This window comes from Argopecten irradians, chromosome 8 (genome assembly GCF_041381155.1).
Source record: "Argopecten irradians isolate NY chromosome 8, Ai_NY, whole genome shotgun sequence".
NCBI classification, from domain to species: Eukaryota; Metazoa; Mollusca; class Bivalvia; order Pectinida; family Pectinidae; genus Argopecten; species Argopecten irradians.
Window position 1 is genome coordinate 13,004,939 of NC_091141.1, and position 22,839 is coordinate 13,027,777.

Genomic DNA, 22,839 nt, shown 5'->3' on the forward strand with positions numbered 1-22,839 from the left:
AGACCTAGAACATCCTTTAATGACTAGTATTACCAACCTTAGGTGAGGAAAAATCTGGTGATCACCATTGAAATCAAGAATAAAAGGTTTAAAACAAGGATCATGTGTGTAATAATATTTTTGCATCATTTTTTTACCCCTGAGTGTTAATAGGACATTAAATCTGTATCACCTGAACACCTATCCTAGACTCTCGGTAGAGTAGTTTGTCATTGTTTCCTTTATCAATTTCACTGGATACTGATTTGTCTATAATGTTTCCTTGTCATTGTCCCATTGTTACATTTTATGGATGCTAATTGTTTTGGTTTGACATATTCAATCTATTTCACTGCAAACAAAGGATCAATCAATCATGCTTATATACATATATCATATCGGTACTGGTAGTAAAACTTTAATTCTCATGTCGATGTTGTTTCAGACTCCTGTTAAGTTTAATGTAGTCAATATTATATTGGTTTTGATGTCAGGCGTTCTGTTTGGGCATTCTACTTATTGTGTTGAGTGGTTGTCAAAAGCAGCTTTAGATTCATTTATCAATAAACTACAGTAGTAGCAACCAGTTTGTCTATCAATAAACTTCAATATTACAAAAAATTTTCATTGCTGTTATGCCTGTTATTATATTTCTATATCAGTAAGTTATGTGATGGTGAAAAAATGGAACTTCTGAAAATGTAGGAGACTGTTAAATTTGTTCTTGTGGTAAATATTGATTGTAAACAATAAAATTAACCATTGTAGACAGACACATGCAGACATTAACAGACTGACAGATAGATATCTGATAAATGATATTCATATGGTCAATGTGATTTCAATTAATATCTGAATAATTTGTTGAACTTTTATTCAAATTTAAAAAAAGAAGTGATGAAACACATTGTTTACAACCAACTGGTATAATGAGATTGTAAGTTGGTATTCTCATGTCTAACAATGGTAGGGTAACAATAATGAGATAATTGTTAATTCTACTTATCTATAGAGGGTAGATTAGACTTATCAAATATCAATGGTATTTACGCTAGGTCTATAGGGAACACCTCTGATTGGCTCTATATGTAACGTCTGGGTTTTACAATCTCAATAGCACCCTGATCCGTGCATAAGACCTTCAGAATTTGAATGACATTACGATTATTAAATCATTGAGGTTTTATCCCTGTGTTACGGTATACGACAATTGTTTAAGTATTAAACTGGCCAGCAGTACTGGTGATACATATCATTGAACCGACAGGTAAATCAATACCGAAAAGTTTACATAGAAACCACCAGTATACACCTGTATATCCGTACACCCTTCACATAGCAGGAGGACGAACACACAGGTAAAACAATGTGTATGTACCTGATGTTACAGATGTGATAACAAGATTTTGTGTTAATTGTGACTTATACTTTTCTTCATGGATTATCAAATTGACAGTGCCATTGGAGACATCAAGATCCTTGAGGTGAACCAGGAGGGCAAGTACGTCCGGCTCTCTAACGATTCCGAGCAGGTAAGAGATTCATTACAGGTGTGAACTATACTCCCAGGTAGTAACTACAATAGGTGGGAATCTTCATTCACAGCCTATCATTATTGTATCTTAGGCTGCTTGACAAAATAGACACAGTCATTGACGTATATTAATTTATATTCTTTTGTTCATTTTGATTTACACAGTCATGTACTGTAGAAATAGTATATTTACCGTGTGAACATTTTAATGAATTTTACCATTGTTTTAGTGGCATTTCACAGTACTTCAACACAAAAAATAAAATCTGAAAAATGAAATCATGCTAATGCTGAAATTTTTCTCAAAATTTTCTGTTTCATATATAATTCTGTATCTACTGGGAGGAATGTGAAGAACTAAATAATTCTTTGGTTGAAAAGTTACTTTCAATGACAATTAGAGTGAAACTTTTAACAAATAAAACTATCTGAAATTAATTTGGTAAATTAAATATAGTAAAACTTATCTTAAAGGAGCAGTACCATCCATTAGAGTAGTACTTGATTATAGGGTAATCCTGTCATTTATATTAGAATTCAGAAATTCATGGTCTTGATATTGTTGTTAGATAAAATGCTAGAATTTAATATTACCTGTAGCATTATGGTATCCATTGGCCATTTAATTCAGATAAATCTCTAATAAATTTGAGTTTAAATTTCCAATACCTAGAGCTTACAAAAATGTGTATAAAACTTGACAATTGGAGCATAAGTATGACATGGACATTTTGAAGCAGACGATATTTCAATCTATTTGAAATCCATGCATGAATAGAAAATTTAAAATGGATAAATTTCAGATGTCGAGCAATTTTTTTACATGATACCTAGGTAAAATAAAATGTTCCAATGTTGGTATATTAGAGAAAGAAAGCTTATTGTTCATATGAGCTACAGTGAAACCTGTCTTAGTGACCACCTCTGTATAAAGACCACTTTGTTTGTGCTAGAGTCCCAAATGGCTATTTATAACACAATTTGACCTGTGTATAAAGACAACTATGCTATATAGACCATTTTCCCCTTGAGAGGTCTTTATAGACAGATTTGACTTTGTTCATTAGTTTAATCATTGCCCTTTCAAAACATTGATATGAAGCAGCTAGCACTTATAAATATGTTCAATATCTTGAACTGCCTGGCATGTGTGGAACATTATTCTGGCAAATGTTTACATGTGGTACATTCCCTTTTACTTACATGTACTATATGGGGATTTCTCCTTGCTGGATATGGTATTATGATAATTGAACTGACTTTATACTTTAACAGTTAACTCTGATCCACAACCACATGTTATAGTTTATTACCTGTATACAAAGCACACCTGCTATTATCAGTCTGACATGTTTAAATCTACAATTCATACAATTTCTTCCCTTTACTGTCCAATAATGAATCCTAACCCTATCTATTGTCCCGGACAATAGTGTTACAATCTGTTGGCCATATTGTATGATAGACTGCCGTCACAGTCACAGTTATAGTCGGGGTGAGATATGAACAGTTTGTACACCTAAACGTTATTGGTTTGTATAGAGACTTTATAACAGTTTACTAAATTGTTGAAATATATTTGCTTTAAGACTTTTGAATTAGTTTTATTGAATTTTGTTTTCACACGTCAGTGTAATTAAAGTTCAATATATCTCAAAATATGTTTGCTATTTTGAAGTAAATTTGACAAGGCCCCAACATCATGAAAGGGTCTTAAATTTAAAACATTCTTAAGTTTAGACATAACCAGTCACTGATGACTGATGTTGCAAAAATTAAGTCATTTTTGATTAGCTAAGCAAAAACTTATGTCTAAGACTGCTTCATGCTCCTGGGACTAGGTGTTGTTTAGAAAAATATTCTTGACCATTTTTTGAAACAATTGAAATTTTTTATACATTTATTATTCAGGAAGCAGAGTTTGGTGGGTATATGATTCAGCAGAATGTTGGAGGACACCCAGTAGCTGTCTACAGATTTCCATCACGCGCAAAATTCCCCAAACAATCCACAATTACGATTTGGTCTGGCAGTAACGAGGCTATCCTTCACCAACCCCCCACAGATTACGTGTGGAAGGAACAGAGCAAGTGGGGCACAGGACCCGAGTGTACCACCATCCTGTGTAAACCTAACGGACAGGTAAACATCTTACTTCTTATTGTAGTAATATGCATCATCGTTTATACCGGTAAATAAATTGGATTTTAGGGAGATCAGGTATAGCCATCCTATCCCTTTTTGATTCTGTGGAATCCATTGCTATTTTCAATAATGTAATTTATCAGTGATATGCCTCCAACTGTAGAAGTAATTGATGGGATTAAAGATGAGGGGTCTTGTTATTGAATGTAGCTCTAAGTTTTTTTTAAAGCACAGAGTTAGATTTCTAACAGACTTGGTAAAAAGGGGATGGGGCTTATTGAAGCTGAATTACGATAACCCCTGATGCACTAACTTAATATTTGTGTTGTATCTCATTTCTTACATTACCAAATTTCATTGCTAACATTTCAGGCTATTGCATGGACTACTGCTGCTCACAGATTCACGAGAAACGCGTTTGAAGATACACGGCCCAACTCAGACTTAGACGACTGCCAAGGTATGTACCAATAAGTACAGTTCAAATTCCAGACATATTTCTTTTACCTTTTTTCAAATTAATGTCAATGAAAAGTCTTCCAAAGTTTTAGCGGTCTTATGAGTTTTTCACGTCGATATTGTTTTTCTTTCTGTAATAGAAAACATAGAACCAGCCATGAATGCTGACCAGGAGAGTTTAACAGACATGACCGTAAACATCAACGAACCACGGCCAGATCCTGTTTACTTACGCAGAGAGAAGCAAGCTCCACCCACCCTCGCGCCACAGAAGCATCCACATGGCATCAGCCCCGGCCGAGAATCTCATCCTCATTCTGGACAGGCGCGACCTCTAACGTACGGCAATGACAATAGTACTCTAAACCGCCAGTCTAGGTCACAGACGACACGGCCAGATCCTGTCCCAGGTGAGCTAGCCATATATGGGTTTATTTTGTAGTATACTGTACATGTATTTCTCTTTAAAGTTATATCTTCCCTGTAGAATCAAATTTGAAACTGAAAGTTTGATTATACCCTCCTCTTTATACACAGGTTTTTGTTAAATAAAAAGTGTCCACATTGTGGTTGCCATGGTAACCGGATCATTATATAAAGATTTTAAAAATCAAAATGGCTAATAGCTTTTCCATCAAAGATCGCCAGCTGTCAATCAAACCGCATGTGACTTTGCATTTTGTATTGTGTATGCTACAATGTTTGCTCAGACATTGAATAGGTACATTTGCTTTTGTGGGCACAAGACGTGGCTATATTACACCTGGCGATCATGGTAATGGAATGTTTGGGTTAAGAACTGGTTTCCTTTAAATCTGTAAAAATAGGGAGCCGTCGATTGATATTATAGATATCAGTTCGGTAGTGAGTTAAGATTTATAACAATATGTAATAATTCTTTGTTTTGTGTTGGATAGGCCAACCATACGCAGGAGCTGCAGCTCAGAAGATGGGTAGTGCACCACTGCGCAAGTTTTCACCAAACCAGATGACTCGCGGCAACACCAACATGTCTAAACAATCGGTAGGTACACTGGCTTATAACAATGTTATCCTGACTGGAGTTTTATTTACAGCATGTAGTTTGATCATTGTGGTATCAATTTTGATCTAAAATTGTTAACCTTTTCAATAGAATTTCTGTATGTATTTTAATGCAGCTATATCTAAGTTTTGCCCCGATGGTATCCAACTGTGTAATGCCAATGTAAAAGTAAAGTTCTACCATTGCCTTGATGATTTTATTGTTTGTTCTTAAGTCAATTACTGCGAGAATCATATTTTCACAATTACATGGTTTCTTGCATTATTCTTATGTCAACTGTTTAATCATATATTTTAATTCACAATTACAATTTATTTCCTTCACTTTTTTATCACAGTATATTTTTTTGGTATTTTTGTGACACTAGTGTAAAGTGATATTTGGATTCCAATACTTATATACAATACTGATAACTTGTCTTATGTAGCTTTAGGGAATGTGTAACTTAAGTTATCTGTGCATGTTGCATGTCAATCTAAGCATGTCTGTATGTTGTTCACTTCCTGTTCCCATGAAAGTAAAATCTGGATCTGAGTGACTAAGGCTCTTTAACTCCTTACTGAAATACCACTACTAAAACTTTAGATTCTGAACTATTGATCTGAGTTACTCTTAAATCCCTCATAGAGCTATCCAAGTTTCTACAAAAAAAAAAACAAAAAAAAAAAGATCCTGGTTGAATTTTCTAAGAATTCTTTCATTCCATATTAGATTTTCAAGTGACTGGAATTAAAAAAAACAACCTAAATTCTACTTAACCTGTTACAATAAGCCTTCAAACTCATTAAGAAGTGTTCAGTTTGAAGGGCCTGGGGATGCCATGATAGATCTGCTGTATTTAGAGGAGGCCATTAGAAGCTGTAATCCACGGAAGAGATCAATGATTTCCTCTAAAGTATATATTTCTGTGATATTGGTGATAAGAGGCTTTAGGGTTCAGCTTGAAAGTTGTTTTGTGAATATATCAGTGTGCTATCCTTGCAGAATTTGACAAGCTAATTATATATATGATGTTTAACATTTTTAACAAATTTCTCACTTTTGAAAGCTTGAAGTTTATTTAAAACTCAACTTACATTTCCTGTGATGTGTATATTTTTCTGGTTTGGCCATTTTGCTTCATTGACAAAAAAACAACTTGATACTTTTTTGACTCTAATAAAAGATTACCTTTGATTTAATAGATTAAGTTAATATGTCAAATTTCAAAAGTCAAGGTTAAAAAGATAATTTTAGTGTTAATTCAGTAAATTTCTAGCTTTATTCTGCAAGGATACATTACTGAAATATGGTTTCTATGGTGACAGTAATCTCCATGGTTACCAGACGGTGGTCTACTGGGTACGTACTGTCTATATATAGCAACAAAATGGTGTCTTGTCCAATTTTTCATTATGAACTGCTGATAATTGTTTGACTTGGAGTTTTCACATGTTTTTAATGACAGGTTGATAATTATATATGTTGTAAATTAATTGTGCTGACTTTATCCCCAGTCGTTTTGGAACAGCTCGACAAGAAATAGAAAGACTGTGAGTTTTGCTTGATATAGCAATGCCGGACACTGTCACGGTACAGTCGTATACAGAACTAAGTAGCACAGCACCGAGTGGTTTTAGATGTGCATGTCACCTTCACAAAACAAACTAGACCTTGGATACACTGATGATAAAACATCTACATTATATTGCAATATTCCACACAAAGAGCACATATTAAGCTATTCTTTCTTTACAAAACTTTTTTGGGAAAATATATTCATGAATGCAGAAAGATACCTGGTATGCTTTTTGTTTGTTTGTACCCTATTGTCATGATCAGAGGCTGTGATTTATGAAAATTTAATGTGAAGGTTTCACTTCAGTAACAAAAAGTAAAATAGCACAATAAGGTTCATAAATTATTGGTAGAATAGTTCTTTCTCCTTTTATCCAAGGACAACAAAACGTTAGCCATTCAAACGAACACAAACAATCACCTAGACATTTATACAAGCCCTCTATAAATAGCACAGAATATATATCATGGTTTTTAGTGAAAGAAGATAAAAATAAAACAAACGTGCAAAAACCACAAAAACGAAACATACAGTTCTTTGATACATTAATTCCATGGTTACCCAATATGAGAGACTATATTTTGCTACGGTTCCATGGTTTCCATGGTAACATTTTGGAAAAGTCTATATTTTGCCTCACTTTTATGGTTTCTATGGTAACCTATTATAAGAGTCTATGTTTTACCACACTTTCAGAGGACACAGTCCAGTTTCCTGAATTTCCTGTTGGCTTCTGCACCTGAGCACTGATTCTCACTGTAAACATTTACACTATATATAGCCTTGTAACCCTGTAACCATGACAACCTGTGGTGTGATTACCCTAACAATCACATGCATGACTTGTGTGTTTATAAGAACAGTGTGCCAACCAAGACAATGATCATATATTGTGACTAACGTTAGATTTAGGGGATTAGGGTATTCTATTGCCAATGGTTACCATAATAAAAGGTCAACGTGTTGTAGAGGTCAAGGTTATTTAATATTTATGTAGTTGCACTTGTAGTAGATTGGAGTATTAGGTTGACTAGCTCCATTATCGCTTACTTACACATTAAAATTGTATATGATATTCAGCCACAAGTAAAAGAAGCTCTATTAGGTTATATCAATAACATGTTTTATATAGTTTTACATAATTTGTACGTGCAAATATCTTTTGTACCATAATTTAGCTGATACAATGCTAGGTCAGTTGTACCTTGCTTAGTATATACAGTAAAAGCTGCCAGAGTGACCACCTGTATATTATGTCCTGTCAAAACTGCTATAGTGACCACATGTATCCCCTACCGTATATATACACTTTGTTACTTAGGTCAGCCTACAATATGACCTATGTTACCTTGGATACATTTCACTATGTCCTTTAGTTCCTTAATGAACCTATGTTGCGATGCCATTTATACTCATGATTACCAATTACTAAAATGCCCTTTACATCCTTGATACCCATTGTTATATTTACATTTACTAGGATGTCTTTTGAATTCTTGTATGACCTGTAAAAATTGCCACTGCTTCCTTGGTTACTGCATGAAATCCTCGCCCTCTGGCCATGCATGAGATATTTTCACCTTGACCCTTACATTTACATAATGGTAATCCAGACCTATTGATTCTTCAGATTCTATCAGTTTGCACCAGTTTACCCTTGATCCCTTGCCTTAGATAAGCTTTTTTGATAATCTGTCGTCACATTTTAACTTGATTTAAGTTTAATTCTATTCTTCTTTAGTTTAGCCACCCTTCTTATTTAGATCTAAACTTTTTATCTATCTACCATGTTCTGTAACAAATATTTATACCAACAGTTCTCATACACTAAATATTCATTTGATTGTTCACTAATAACATGAATTAATTGATATCATGAGGATTTTGATCTCTAGTTACCTCCCTTTGGCTAATGACCTTTGTTTTGACCTTTGCTTGTTTGACCTCTGTACACAGCTATGGTATATTCACATATCCTGGAACTTAACTGTCTATCAAGGAACTTTATCCTGTATCTAAAGTTGTTTTTCAAGTATTAACATATCGATTATATACTGAATACACTGTTCGCTGTTTACAAGTCTAACATGCAACACTCGTGACTCAAAAGTCAGTTAAAGGGAGACTGTTGATCAAGTCCGAGCTCTGTCAGTGACAAAATGACAAGGCGCTGCCATTTTGTTTCTATTTTAGGCTGGTACTATCCGGTTTGGACCACCGACTCCTTTCTTATCTCCCTTGCAGCAAGAGTTCAACAGCCGTTCCACTTCACTTGTTCGCTTCACTAGTTAAATCACAATCTACCTTAGGTGTGTGTTAACAAGTTTTCATCTTAATATTGCAAATACATTCCTGTTAGAACCGCAACCCCAAACATTTTCAAAACATTCAGGTTTTGGCTGAAATTAACAACAATTGTTTTGACATTCTGAGAAATTCTAGGTAGCCATTGCTAGTTTTTTCTAGTTGGGGGGAGGGACAATCTTATATGTTTATGTATCACCATGTTACAACTTTTGCCATGAAAGGCTATAACTTTAAAGTGTATTTAGTTTGCTGTGATCCCACAATACCTAAAATTAAGTTTGAATATAAGTTTGCTGTGCTGCATCATTAAATGGTTTGATATTGTTTGTCCCGTGTGTATGTGTGTGTTGTGCTTTATTGGTAGATAATTTTGTGAATTTGAGGCTTACATTACCAGATGGTATGTTATTGTATAATCATTTGTGATTGACTTGGTTTGGGTAATTATATGTTTATATTGATGGACATCAGAATATTAATTATATTTGATTACATAGTATCACATTGTCCATACAAGAAGCATTCCCTTGTAAAACCATTGACAAATAGATACATACTATAAGGAATTTCAATGAATTATTTTGATATCTTATAGGCTAAAAAGCTAATATTTATGATTTATTAACATTATCAAGAGAAACTTTTTCTTTTTCTTGCTTTAAAGTTGATATTTCTTTTTTTTCATTTTCTTAAAATCTAAATTCTTTTAAAAAGAAAAATAAATGTACTGCTTTTCTTTTCTGCCATTTTATAGGATTAACCCCTTTTATCTTTTCTGATGGAGGAATCCATGTCTGATTATGAGTTATGTCCCTCCAGTGACCTACGGGTTTGAAGGAAAAGTTAGATCCCTGATTCATCTTTCAAAAATAACTTATGAATACCTTCTTTTTCATTTTTTGTCAAAGTTCATATTGTGCATAGTTACATTAGGGAGTGTTATACCGTCCATAGTTACAGAAGGGGTTGTTATATTGTCTATAGTTACAGTAGGGAGTGTTATACTGTCTATAGTTACAGTAGGGAGTGTTATACTGTCCATAGTTACAGTAGGGAGTGGTATACTGTGCATAGTTACTGTAGGGAGTGTTATACTGTCTATAGTTACAGTAGGGAGTGGTATACTGTCTATAGTTACAGAAGGGGTTGTTATACTGTCCATAGTTACAGTAGGGAGTGTTATACTGTGCATAGTTACTGTAGGGAGTGTTATACTGTCTATAGTTACCGTAGGGAGTGGTATACTGTTTATAGTTACAGAAGGGTGTTTATACTGTCCATAGTTACAGTAGGGAGTGTTATATTGTCCATGGTTATTGTAGGGAGTGTTATACTGTCTATAGTTACAGTAGGGAGTGTTATACTGTCTATAGTTACAGAAGGGGTTGTTATACTGTGCATAGTTACAGTAGGGAGTGTTATACTGTGCTATAGTTACAGTAGGGGTTGTTATACTGTCCATAGTTACAGTAGGGAGTGTTATACTGTCTATAGTTACAGTAGGGAGTGTTATACTGTGCATAGTTACACTAGAGAGTGTTATACTGTGCATAGTTACAGTAGGGAGTAGTATACTGTCCATAGTTACAGTAGGGAGTGGTATACTGTCCATTATGCATAGTTACATTAGGGAATGTTATACTGTCCATAGTTACAGTAGGGAGTGTTATACTGTCCATAGTTACAGTAGGGAGTGGTATACTGTCCATATGCATTTACATTAGGGAGTGTTATACTGTCCATAGTTACAGTAGGGAGTGTTATACTATGTCTATAGTTATACAGTAGGAGAGTGTTATACTGTCCATAGTTACAGTAGGAGTGTTATACTGTCATAGTTACAGTAGGGGATAGTGTTATACTGTCTATAGTTACAGTAGGGAGTGTTATACTGTCCATAGTTACAGTAGGGAGTGTTATACTGTCCATAGTTACAGTAGGGAGTGTTATACTGTCATACTGTCCATAGTTACAGTAGGGAGTGTTATACTGTCCATAGTTACAGTAGGGAGTGTTATACTGTCCATAGTTACAGTAGGGAGTGTTATACTGTCCATAGTTACAGTAGGAGTGTTATACTGTCATAGTTACAGTAGGGAGTGTTATACTGTCCATAGTTACAGTAGGGAGTGTTATACTGTCCATAGTTACAGTAGGGAGTGTTATACTGTCCATAGTTACAGTAGGGAGTGTTATACTGTCCATAGTTACAGTAGGGAGTGTTATACTGTCCATAGTTACAGTAGGGAGTGTGTTATACTGTCCATAGTTACAGTAGGGGTGTGTTATACTGTCCATAGTTACAGTAGGGAGTGTTATACTGTCCATAGTTACAGTAGGGAGTGTTATACTGTCCATAGTTACAGTAGGAGTGTTATACTGTCATAGTTACAGTAGGGAGTGTTATACTGTCATAGTTACAGTAGGAGTGTTATACTGTCATAGTTACAGTAGGGAGTGTTATGTCTATACTGTGAGTGTTTACTGTCATAGTTACAGTAGGGAGTGTTATACTGTCCATAGTTACAGTAGGGAGTGTTATACTGTCATAGTTTACATAGTATGTAGGGAGTGTTATACTGTCCATAGTTACAGTAGGGAGTGTTATACTGTCCATAGTTACAGTAGGGAGTGTTATACTGTCTTAGTTACGTAGGGAGTGTTTATACTGTCCATAGTTACAGTAGGGAGTGTTATACTGTCTATAGTTACAGTAGGGAGTGTTATACTGTCCATAGTTACTGTAGGGAGTGTTATACTGTCTATAGTTACAGTAGGAAGTGTTATACTGTCCATAGTTACAGTAGGGAGTGTTATACTGTCTATAGTTACAGTAGGGAGTGTTATACTGTCCATAGTTACAGTAGGGAGTGTTATACTGTCTATAGTTACAGTAGGGAGTGTTATACTGTCCATAGTTACAGTAGGGAGTGTTATACTGTCCATAGTTACAGTAGGGAGTGTTATACTGTCTATAGTTACAGTAGGGAGTGTTATACTGTCCATAGTTACAGTAGGGAGTGTTATACTGTCCATAGTTACAGTAGGGAGTGTTATACTGTCCATAGTTACAGTAGGGAGTGTTATACTGTCTATAGTTACAGTAGGGAGTGTTATACTGTGCATAGTTACAGTGGAGTGTTATACTGTCATAGTTACAGTAGGGAGTGTTATACTGTCCATAGTTACAGTAGGGAGTGTTATACTGTCCATAGTTACAGTAGGGAGTGTTATACTGTGTCCATAGTTACAGTAGGGGTGTTATACTGTCATAGTTACAGTAGGGAGTGTTATACTGTGCATAGTTACAGTAGGGAGTGTTATACTGTCATAGTTACAGTAGGGAGTGTTATTCATAGTTACAGTAGAAGTGTGTTATACTGTGCATAGTTACAGAAGGGATTGTTATACTGTCCATAGTTACAGAAGGGGTTGTTATACTGTCCATAGTTACTGTAGGGAGTGTTATACTGTCTATAGTTACAGTAGGGGGTGTTATACTGTGCATAGTTACAGAAGGGAGTGTTATACTGTCTATAGTTACAGTAGGGAGTGTTATACTGTGCATAGTTACAGTAGGGAGTGTTATACTGTGCATAGTTACAGTAGGGAGTGTTATACTGTCCATAGTTACAGTAGGGGTTGTTATACTGTCATAGTTACAGTAGGGAGTGTTATACTGTCTATAGTTACAGTAGGGAGTGTTATACTGTCCATAGTTACAGTAGGGAGTGTTATACTGTCTATAGTTACAGTAGAGAGTGTTATACTGTGCATAGTTACAGTAGGGAGTGTTATACTGTCCATAGTTACAGTAGGGAGTGTTATACTGTAGCATGATAGTTACAGTAGGGAGTGTTATACTGTCCATAGTTACAGTAGGGAGTGTTATACTGTCCATAGTTACAGTAGGGAGTGTTATACTGTCCATAGTACAGTTAGGGAGTGTTATACTGTCCATAGTTACAGTAGGAGTAGTTTTATACTGTCCATAGTTACAGTAGGGAGTTGTTATACTGTCCATATGCATAGTTACATTAGGGGTTGTTATACTGTCCATAGTTACTGTAGGGAGTGTTATACTGTCTATAGTTACAGTAGGAAGTGTTATACTGTCCATAGTTACTGTAGGGAGTGTTATACTGTCTATAGTTACAGTAGGGAGTGTTATACTGTCCATAGTTACAGTAGGGAGTGTTATACTGTCCATAGTTACAGTAGGGAGTGTTATACTGTCCATAGTTACAGTAGGGAGTGTTATACTGTCCATAGTTACAGTAGGGAGTGTTATACTGTGCATAGTTACAGTAGGGAGTGTTATACTGTCCATAGTTACAGTAGGGAGTGTTATACTGTCCATAGTTACAGTAGGGAGTGGTATACTGTGCATAGTTACAGTAGGGAGTGTTATACTGTCCATAGTTACAGTAGGGAGTGTTTATACTGTCCATAGTTACAGTAGGGAGTGTTATACTGTCTATAGTTACAGTAGGGAGTGTTATACTGTCATAGTTACAGAAGGGAGTTGTTATACTGTCCATAGTTACAGTAGGGAGTGTTATACTGTCCATAGTTACAGTAGGGAGTGTTATACTGTCTATAGTTACAGTAGGGGTTGTTATACTGTCATATGTTACAGTAGGGAGTGTATACTGTGCATAGTTACAGTAGGGAGTGTTATACTGTCCATAGTTACAGTAGGGAGTGTTATACTGTGCATAGTTACAGTAGGGAGTGTTATACTGTCCATAGTTACAGTAGGGAGTAGTATACTGTCCATAGTTACAGTAGGGAGTGGTATACTGTCCATTATGCATAGTTACATTAGGGAATGTTATACTGTCCATAGTTACAGTAGGGAGTAGTATACTGTCCATAGTTACAGTAGGGAGTGGTATACTGTCCATTATGCATAGTTACATTAGGGGTTGTTATACTGTCCATAGTTACAGTAGGGAGTGTTATACTGTCTATAGTTACAGTAGGGAGTGTTATACTGTCTATAGTTACAGTAGGGAGTGTTATACTGTCTATAGTTACAGTAGGGAGTGTTATACTGTCCATAGTTACAGTAGGGAGTGTTATACTGTCCATAGTTACAGTAGGGAGTGTTATACTGTCTATAGTTACAGTAGGGAGTGTTATACTGTGCATAGTTACAGTAGGGGTGTTATACTGTGCATAGTTACAGTAGGGAGTGTTATACTGTCCATAGTTACAGTAGTGGAGTGTGTTATACTACTGTCCATAGTTACAGTAGGGAGTGTTATACTGTCCATAGTTACAGTAGGGAGTGGTTATACTGTCCATAGTTACAGTAGGGAGTGTTATACTGTGCATAGTTACAGTAGGGAGTGGTATACTGTCCATAGTTACAGTAGGGAGTGTTATACTGTCCATAGTTACAGTAGGGAGTGTTATACTGTCCATAGTTACAGTAGGGAGTGTTATACTGTCCATAGTTACAGTAGGGAGTGTTATACTGTCCATAGTTACAGTAGGGAGTGTTATACTGTCCATAGTTACAGTAGGGAGTGTTATACTGTCCATAGTTACAGTAGGGTGTGTTATACTGTCCATAGTTACAGTAGGAAGTGTTATACTGTCCATAGTTACAGTAGGGAGTGTTATACTGTCCATAGTTACTGTAGGGAGTGTTATACTGTCATAGTTACAGTAGTGTTATACTGTCCTATAGTTACAGTAGGGAGTGTTATACTGTCCATAGTTACAGTAGGGAGTGTTATACTGTCTATAGTTACAGTAGGGAGTGTTATACTGTGCATAGTTACAGTAGGGAGTGTTATACTGTGCATAGTTACAGTAGGGAGTGTTATACTGTCTATAGTTACAGTAGGGAGTGTTATACTGTCTATAGTTACAGTAGGGAGTGTTATACTGTCATAGTTACAGTAGGGAGTGTTATACTGTCTATAGTTACAGTAGGGAGTGTTATACTGTCCATAGTTTACAGTAGGGAGTGTGTATACTGTCCATAGTTACAGTAGGGAGTGTTATACTGTCCATAGTTACAGTAGGGAGTGTTATACTGTCATAGTTACAGTAGGGAGTGTTATACTGTCTATAGTTACAGTAGGGAGTGTTATACTGTCTATAGTTACAGTAGGGAGTGTTATACTGTGCATAGTTACAGTAGGGAGTGTTATACTGTGCATAGTTACAGTAGGGAGTGTTATACTGTCCATAGTTACAGTAGGGAGTGTTATACTGTCTATAGTTACAGTAGGGAGTGTTATACTGTCCATAGTTACAGTAGGGAGTGTTATACTGTCCATAGTTACAGTAGGGAGTGTTATACTGTCCATAGTTACAGTAGGGAGTGTTATACTGTGCATAGTTACAGTAGGGAGTGTTATACTGTCCATAGTTACAGTAGGGAGTGTTATACTGTCCATAGTTACAGTAGGGAGTGTTATACTGTCCATAGTTACAGTAGGGAGTGTTATACTGTGCTATAGTTACAGTAGGGGAGTGTTATACTGTCCATAGTTACAGTAGGGAGTGTTATACTGTCCATAGTTACAGTAGGGAGTGTTATACTGTCCATAGTTACAGGGAGTGTTATACTGTCCATAGTTACAGTAGGGAGTGTTATACTGTCCATAGTTACAGTAGGGAGTGTTATACTGTCCATAGTTACAGTAGGGAGTGTTATACTGTCCATAGTTACAGTAGGGAGTGTTATACTGTCCATAGTTACAGTAGGGAGTGTTATACTGTCCATAGTTACAGTAGGGAGTGTTATACTGTCCATAGTTACAGTAGGGAGTGTTATACTGTCTATAGTTACAGTAGGGAGTGTTATACTGTCTATAGTTACAGTAGGGAGTGTTATACTGTCCATAGTTACAGTAGGGAGTGTTATACTGTCAATTACTGTTATAGTTACAGTAGGGAGTGTTATACTGTCTGTCATAGTTACAGTAGGGAGTGTTATACTGTCCATAGTTACAGTAGGGAGTGTTATACTGTCCATAGTTACAGTAGGGAGTGTTATACTGTCCATAGTTACAGTAGGGAGTGTTTATGTACTAGTGTAGTAGTTACAGTAGGGAGTGTTATACTGTCCATAGTTACAGTAGGGAGTGTTATACTGTCCATAGTTACAGTAGGGAGTGTTATACTGTCTATAGTTACAGTAGGGAGTGTTATACTGTCCATAGTTACATAGTGGGAGTGTTATACTGTCCATAGTTACAGTAGGGAGTGTTATACTGTCCATAGTTACAGTTAGGGAGTGTTATACTGTCCATAGTTACAGTAGGGAGTGTTATACTGTCCATAGTTACAGTAGGGGTGTGTTATACTGTCCATAGTTACAGTAGGGAGTGTTATACTGTCCATAGTTACAGTAGGGAGTGTTATACTGTCCATAGTTACAGTAGGGAGTGTTATACTGTCCATAGTTACAGTAGGGAGTGTTATACTGTCCATAGTTACAGTAGGGAGTGTTATACTGTCCATAGTTACAGTAGGGAGTGTTATACTGTCCATAGTTACAGTAGGGAGTGTTATACTGTCCATAGTTACAGTAGGGAGTGTTATACTGTCCATAGTTACAGTAGGGAGTGTTATACTGTCCATAGTTACAGTAGGGAGTGTTATACTGTCCATAGTTACAGTAGGGAGTGTTATACTGTCCATAGTTACAGTAGGGAGTGTTATACTGTCCATAGTTACAGTAGGGAGTGTTATACTGTCCATAGTTACAGTAGGGAGTGTTATACTGTCCATAGTTACAGTAGGGAGTGTTATACTGTCCATAGTTACAGTAGGGAGTGTTATACTGTCCATAGTTACAGTAGGGAGTGTTATACTGTCCATAGTTACAGTAGGGAGTGTTATACTGTCCATAGTTACAGTAGGGAGTGTTATACTGTCCATAGTTACAGTAGGGAGTGTTATACTGTGCATAGTTACAGTAGGGAGTGTTATACTGTCCATAGTTACAGTAGGGAGTGTTATACTGTCCATAGTTACAGTAGGGAGTGTTATACTGTCCATAGTTACTGTAGGGAGTGTTATACTGTCTATAGTTACAGTAGGGAGTGTTATACTGTCCATAGTTACAGTAGGGAGTGTTATACTGTCCATAGTTACAGTAGGGAGTGTTATACTGTCCATAGTTACAGTAGGGAGAGTGGTTATACTGTCTATAGTTACAGTAGGGAGTGTTATACTGTCCATAGTTACAGTAGGGAGTGTTATACTGTCCATAGTTACAGTAGGGAGTGTTATACTGTCCATAGTTACAGTAGGGAGTGGTGTTATACTGTCCATAGTTACAGTAGGGAGTGTTATACTGTCCATAGTTACAGTAGGGAGTGTTATACTGTTCCATAGTTACAGTAGGGAGTGTTATACTGTCCATAGTTACAGTAGGGAGTGTATACTGTCATAGTTACAGTAGGGAGTGTTATACTGTCCATAGTTACAGTAGGGAGTGTTATACTGTCCATAGTTACAGTAGGGAGTGTTATACTGTCCATAGTTACAGTAGGGAGTGTTATACTGTCCATAGTTACAGTAGGGAGTGTTATACTGTCCATAGTTACAGTAGGGAGTGTTATACTGTCCATAGTTACAGTAGGGAGTGTTATACTGTCCATAGTTACAGTAGGGAGTGTTATACTGTCCATAGTTACAGTAGGGAGTGTTATACTGTCCATAGTTACAGTAGGGAGTGTTATACTGTCCATAGTTACAGTAGGGAGTGTTATACTGTCCATAGTTACAGTAGGGAGTGTTATACTGTCCATAGTTACAGTAGGGAGTGTTATACTGTCCATAGTTACAGTAGGGAGTGTTATACTGTCCATAGTTACAGTAGGGAGTGTTATACTGTCCATAGTTACAGTAGGGAGTGTTATACTGTCCATAGTTACAGTAGGGAGTGTTATACTGTCCATAGTTACAGTAGGGAGTGTTATACTGTCCATAGTTACAGTAGGGAGTGTTATACTGTCCATAGTTACAGTAGGGAGTGTTATACTGTCCATATAGTTACATTGTTATACTGTCCATAGTTACAGTAGGGAGTGTTATACTGTCCATAGTTACAGTAGGGAGTAGTATACTGTCCATAGTTACAGTAGGGAGTGGTATACTGTCCATTATGCATAGTTACATTAGGGGTTGTTATACTGTCCATAGTTACTGTAGGGAGTGTTATACTGTCTATAGTTACAGTAGGGAGTGTTATACTGTCCATAGTTACAGTAGGGAGTGTTATACTGTCCATAGTTACAGTAGGGAGTGTTATACTGTCCATAGTTACAGTAGGGAGTGTTATACTGTCCATAGTTACAGTAGGGGAGTGTTTATACTGTCCATAGTTACAGTAGGGAGTGTTATACTGTCTATAGTTACAGTAGGGAGTGTTATACTGTCTATAGTTACAGTAGGGAGTGTTATACTGTGCATAGTTACAGTAGGGAGTGTTATACTGTGCATAGTTACAGTAGGGAGTGTTATACTGTCCATAGTTACAGTAGGGAGTGTTATACTGTCCATAGTTACAGTAGGGAGTGTTATACTGTGCATAGTTACAGTAGGGAGTGTTATACTGTCCATAGTTACAGTAGGGAGTGTTATACTGTCCATAGTTACAGTAGGGAGTGTGTTATACTGTTCCATAGTTACAGTAGGGAGTGTTATACTGTCCATAGTTACAGTAGGGAGTGTTATACTGTCCATAGTTACAGTAGGGAGTGTTATACTGTCCATAGTTACAGTAGGGAGTGTTATACTGTCCATAGTTACAGTAGGGAGTGTTATACTGTCCATAGTTACAGTAGGGAGTGTTATACTGTCCATAGTTACAGTAGGGAGTGTTATACTGTCCATAGTTACAGTAGGGAGTGTTATACTGTCCATAGTTACAGTAGGGAGTGTTTATACTGTCCATAGTTACAGTAGGGAGTGTTATACTGTCCATAGTTACAGTAGGGAGTGTTATACTGTCCATAGTTACAGTAGGGAGTGTTATACTGTCCATAGTTACAGTAGGGAGTGTTATACTGTCCATAGTTACAGTAGGGAGTGTTATACTGTCCATAGTTACAGTAGGGAGTGTTATACTGTCCATAGTTACAGTAGGGAGTGTTATACTGTGTCCGTAGTTACAGTAGGGAGTGTTATACTGTGCATAGTTACAGTAGGGAGTGTTATACTGTCCATAGTTACAGTAGGGAGTGTTATACTGTCCAGGGATTATATGTTACAGTAGGGAGTGTTATACTGTCCATAGTTACAGTAGGGAGTGTTATACTGTCCATAGTTACAGTAGGGAGTGTTATACTGTCCATAGTTACAGTAGGGAGTGTTATACTGTCCATAGTTACAGTAGGGAGTGTTATACTGGTAGTTACATGTATCTAGTAGTAGGGGTGTTATACTGTCAAAGTTACAGTAGGGAGTGTTATACTGTCCATAGTTACAGTAGGGAGTGTTATACTGTCATAGTTACAGTAGGAGTGTTATACTGTCCATAGTTACAGTAGGGAGTGTTATACTGTCCATAGTTACAGTAGGGAGTGGTATACTGTGCATAGTTACAGTAGGGAGTGGTATACTGTCCATAGTTACAGTAGGGAGTGGTATACTGTGCATAGTTACAGTAGGGAGTGGTATACTGTCCATAGTTACAGTAGGGAGTATAGTAAGTAGGAAGTGTTATACTGTGCATAGTTACAGTAGGGAGTGGTATACTGTCCATAGTTACAGTAGGGAGTGTTATACTGTCCATAGTTACAGTAGGGAGTGGTATACTGTGCATAGTTACAGTAGGGAGTGTTATACTGTCCATAGTTACAGTAGGGAGTGGTATACTGTGCATAGTTACAGTAGGGAGTGTTATACTGTCCATAGTTACAGTAGGGAGTGTTATATACTGTCCATAGTTACAGTAGGGAGTGGTATACTGTCCATAGTTACAGTAGGGAGTGGTATACTGTCCATAGTTACAGTAGGGAGTGGTATACTGTCCATAGTTACAGTAGGGAGTGTTATACTGTCCATAGTTACAGTAGGGAGTGTTATACTGTCCATAGTTACAGTAGGGAGTGGTATACTGTCCATAGTTACAGTAGGGAGTGTTATACTCTCTATAGTTACAGTAAGTAGTGGTATAATCGCTAGTGTTAGTGTTCGTAGATACCGTTCTACTATCAGAAACCATAGTAATTTGTACTTTACTGTTCATGGATAGAAATAGAATATAGTTAAAATTTATAGTTTAGATAGGCAGTGGTATATCTATTTTAGAGAAAGTAAATAGTGCTATACTCTCCAAAGTATTTAACTATCCATAATTTATAGCAGCTATATAGAACAAAATCAGGATACAATCATTGACATAATACTATTGACCAGAAAAACAGTTAGTTGTACACTTCATTTTACTAATAAATCCTCTTTTTTTTTTCTTTCAGGAGAATGAGCGTCCATCAACTCCTCCCAATTCCTTCATGACTCCCCACAACAGATTTGAGAAGGGGTTAAAACAGATCCAGTCCCAGCACAACATGGACTTTCTACCCCCGATGCCACGCCCCCCTCTCTTCTCCTCATGGTAGAGTCACGCCCATTATCATCATCACCGTCTCCAACAACTGGTGTCAAATTTTAATCAGAGAATGTTGCTAACTGTAACTCGTAAATGTTAGCATACCCATCTTTTGTATTCGTATCTGTCAGTGGACCATTTTGAAAAATGGAGTCTTCCCTAATCTTTCGCTCTATTTCGTGTATCCTGTATGTTGTTGGTGATGTGTAAATCGTCACTTTGAATTCTATATCCCTGCCGTTCTAAGCTATGTAATGACCAATCTGTGTCACCTGTCACTGTCAGTATACAAGTCTTTATGGAAGATTTTCCTGTGTCTAACAGGATCTTCAAAATGGTCCATTTTATCAAAATAAGGTAAATGTTCAGGCAAATGAATTGTGTATATCTAAAAGATGATGCTGTGATTAGAAGTGAAATCAAAATGGTTTTATACAACTTTACTATTTATCACATTAATGTGCTGTTACAGAATATTACTCTGTTAAATGTGAATATTGATTTAAATGGATGTCCATTATACATTATATATATACACTTATCGCCATGACAACTTGAGGATGAGTCTTACTGCCATTAGGGACTGTGTCAATTGTGATGCCGACACGACTGGATCAAGAATCATATAAATCACCAAGTGTAGTGATCACCGGTGATCAGACACAGTATTAGATCTTTGTTTTTATTGTGTATACATGATTTAGTTACATGTCAATGTATATTGTGTTTCTGTTCATTATCTTCAAATTATACCTATAAACACCTGTAATATTGGGTCAATACCATAGTATGGTATGTTATCATCATTGGCTATATTGTTACCTGGCACCACATCATATCGTACGATATATATCGTCACCATTACGTATAGTTTTACCTGGTATCATAACACCAGATAGCTAGTAAGGTATATTTTATCGCCATTACTTGTACCTTAGTCGAACACTAAAGTGGCTTATACTAGAAGATATTCAGGGAACTTTGAACACGATATTGATATGCATAATTATAAAAAATGTTATATTGGAGGTAGTTTACATATTATATCAGATATTTATTTAGATATTTTCATTTAAGAAAGTTCTATCTTTACCTTGTGTTTCCGTCCATATTTAACATCTGATATATCTGTTCATGTAGAAAGTATTTTGATATGCAGAATTTCATTCCTTATAAGGAAATATCCAATTATATTAAGCAGAATTTTATTCCTTATAAGGAAATAACCCAATTAGTTCATCTATACAATAGAGAAGCTTATTTTATATTTATAAACTTAACCTATAGACATATGAACAAAATATTGTCTATAAAGCCAAACATTCAATTTATCTGTCCAATAATCAGAAGTAATTCCTTATCAAGGGAGATAACCCAATTTGGTTTGTCCTAAGATGAACATTCTATATTTGTAATTTTTGTGAGACTTTTAGACTTTAGATATCATTTATGTTATGTAGACGTAGACGGCTATCATTTTCATCCCGTCACCAACTTTATACTGTTTATTGTGCCTGTAGATTTCATTTTATTTCATTCCATCCAAAGGAACCTGTGATATTTACATATTAATGCTGATTAGGATAGAGGAAGGATCACTCGGAGTATAGCCCTTAATCTTGTGCTATAAGTTGCTTGTTATAACAATTTTATGTTTTAAGGGAAAATTGTATCATGTATATGTAACTTGTTTCATCAAATGAATTTGATGCTTGAGGGATATTTAGGGTAACACAATTAGTAATTTTACCAAATCAAGAACACGTTATGGTATGATTTCTCACTATTAATTAATTCATGATTTTTTTTTTTTCTTTTTATAAAATTTTATGTTAACATTGTTAAAATAGTAATTATGGTGGAAATGCCGTTTAACTTGGCAAATATATTTATCAATTTTTGTTTTTTGTTTTTTATGAGTTATAAAAATATCATGTGAAAGGTTTTCTGCAGTGCTATTTGGATGGTAAATATTGAATTAATTATCTGTCAAACTGACCACTAGGTCTTATTTACAACTTCATTTTCAAGTAATCATATTTATCAAAGGGGGATAACCACATGCTTTGTAGAAATATATATATATACTTTCCGTCCAGATAGTCGAGAGTTCTGCATTGAATGATATGGAGAGGTTTATTTTTAGCATTATCTTCTATCAAATTTAAAATAAATATGGAAGCAATCCTAAGACTTGTTTTTTTGTTTGTAACTTTTGTGGAGCC

The 22,839-nt window shown here is 36.0% G+C and overlaps 1 protein-coding gene across 12 annotated transcripts in view; it reads left to right on the forward strand.

Annotated features, from left to right (window-relative positions):
• The window catches only part of LOC138329412 (uncharacterized), a 48,356-nt gene extending 25,551 nt beyond the window's left edge, over window positions 1-22,805 (forward strand). For 5 of the 12 annotated variants that reach the window (XM_069276384.1, XM_069276383.1, XM_069276387.1 and 2 more), the window contains 7 exons: window positions 1,436-1,511; window positions 3,425-3,655; window positions 4,031-4,118; window positions 4,258-4,527; window positions 5,035-5,141; window positions 5,962-6,057; window positions 20,481-22,805. In XM_069276384.1, the coding sequence (XP_069132485.1) occupies window positions 1,436-1,511; window positions 3,425-3,655; window positions 4,031-4,118; window positions 4,258-4,527; window positions 5,035-5,141; window positions 5,962-6,057; window positions 20,481-20,624 (1,012 nt within the window). In that variant the 3' untranslated portion in view covers window positions 20,625-22,805. Of the gene's footprint in view, window positions 1-1,435; window positions 1,512-3,424; window positions 3,656-4,030; window positions 4,119-4,257; window positions 4,528-5,034; window positions 5,142-5,961; window positions 6,058-6,658; window positions 6,735-7,416; window positions 7,479-8,913; window positions 9,030-20,480 lie in introns of all 12 variants that reach the window. The other 7 variants (XM_069276388.1, XM_069276393.1, XM_069276389.1 and 4 more) reach the window with 6 other exon arrangements.
• Window positions 22,806-22,839: the final 34 nt, after the last annotated feature.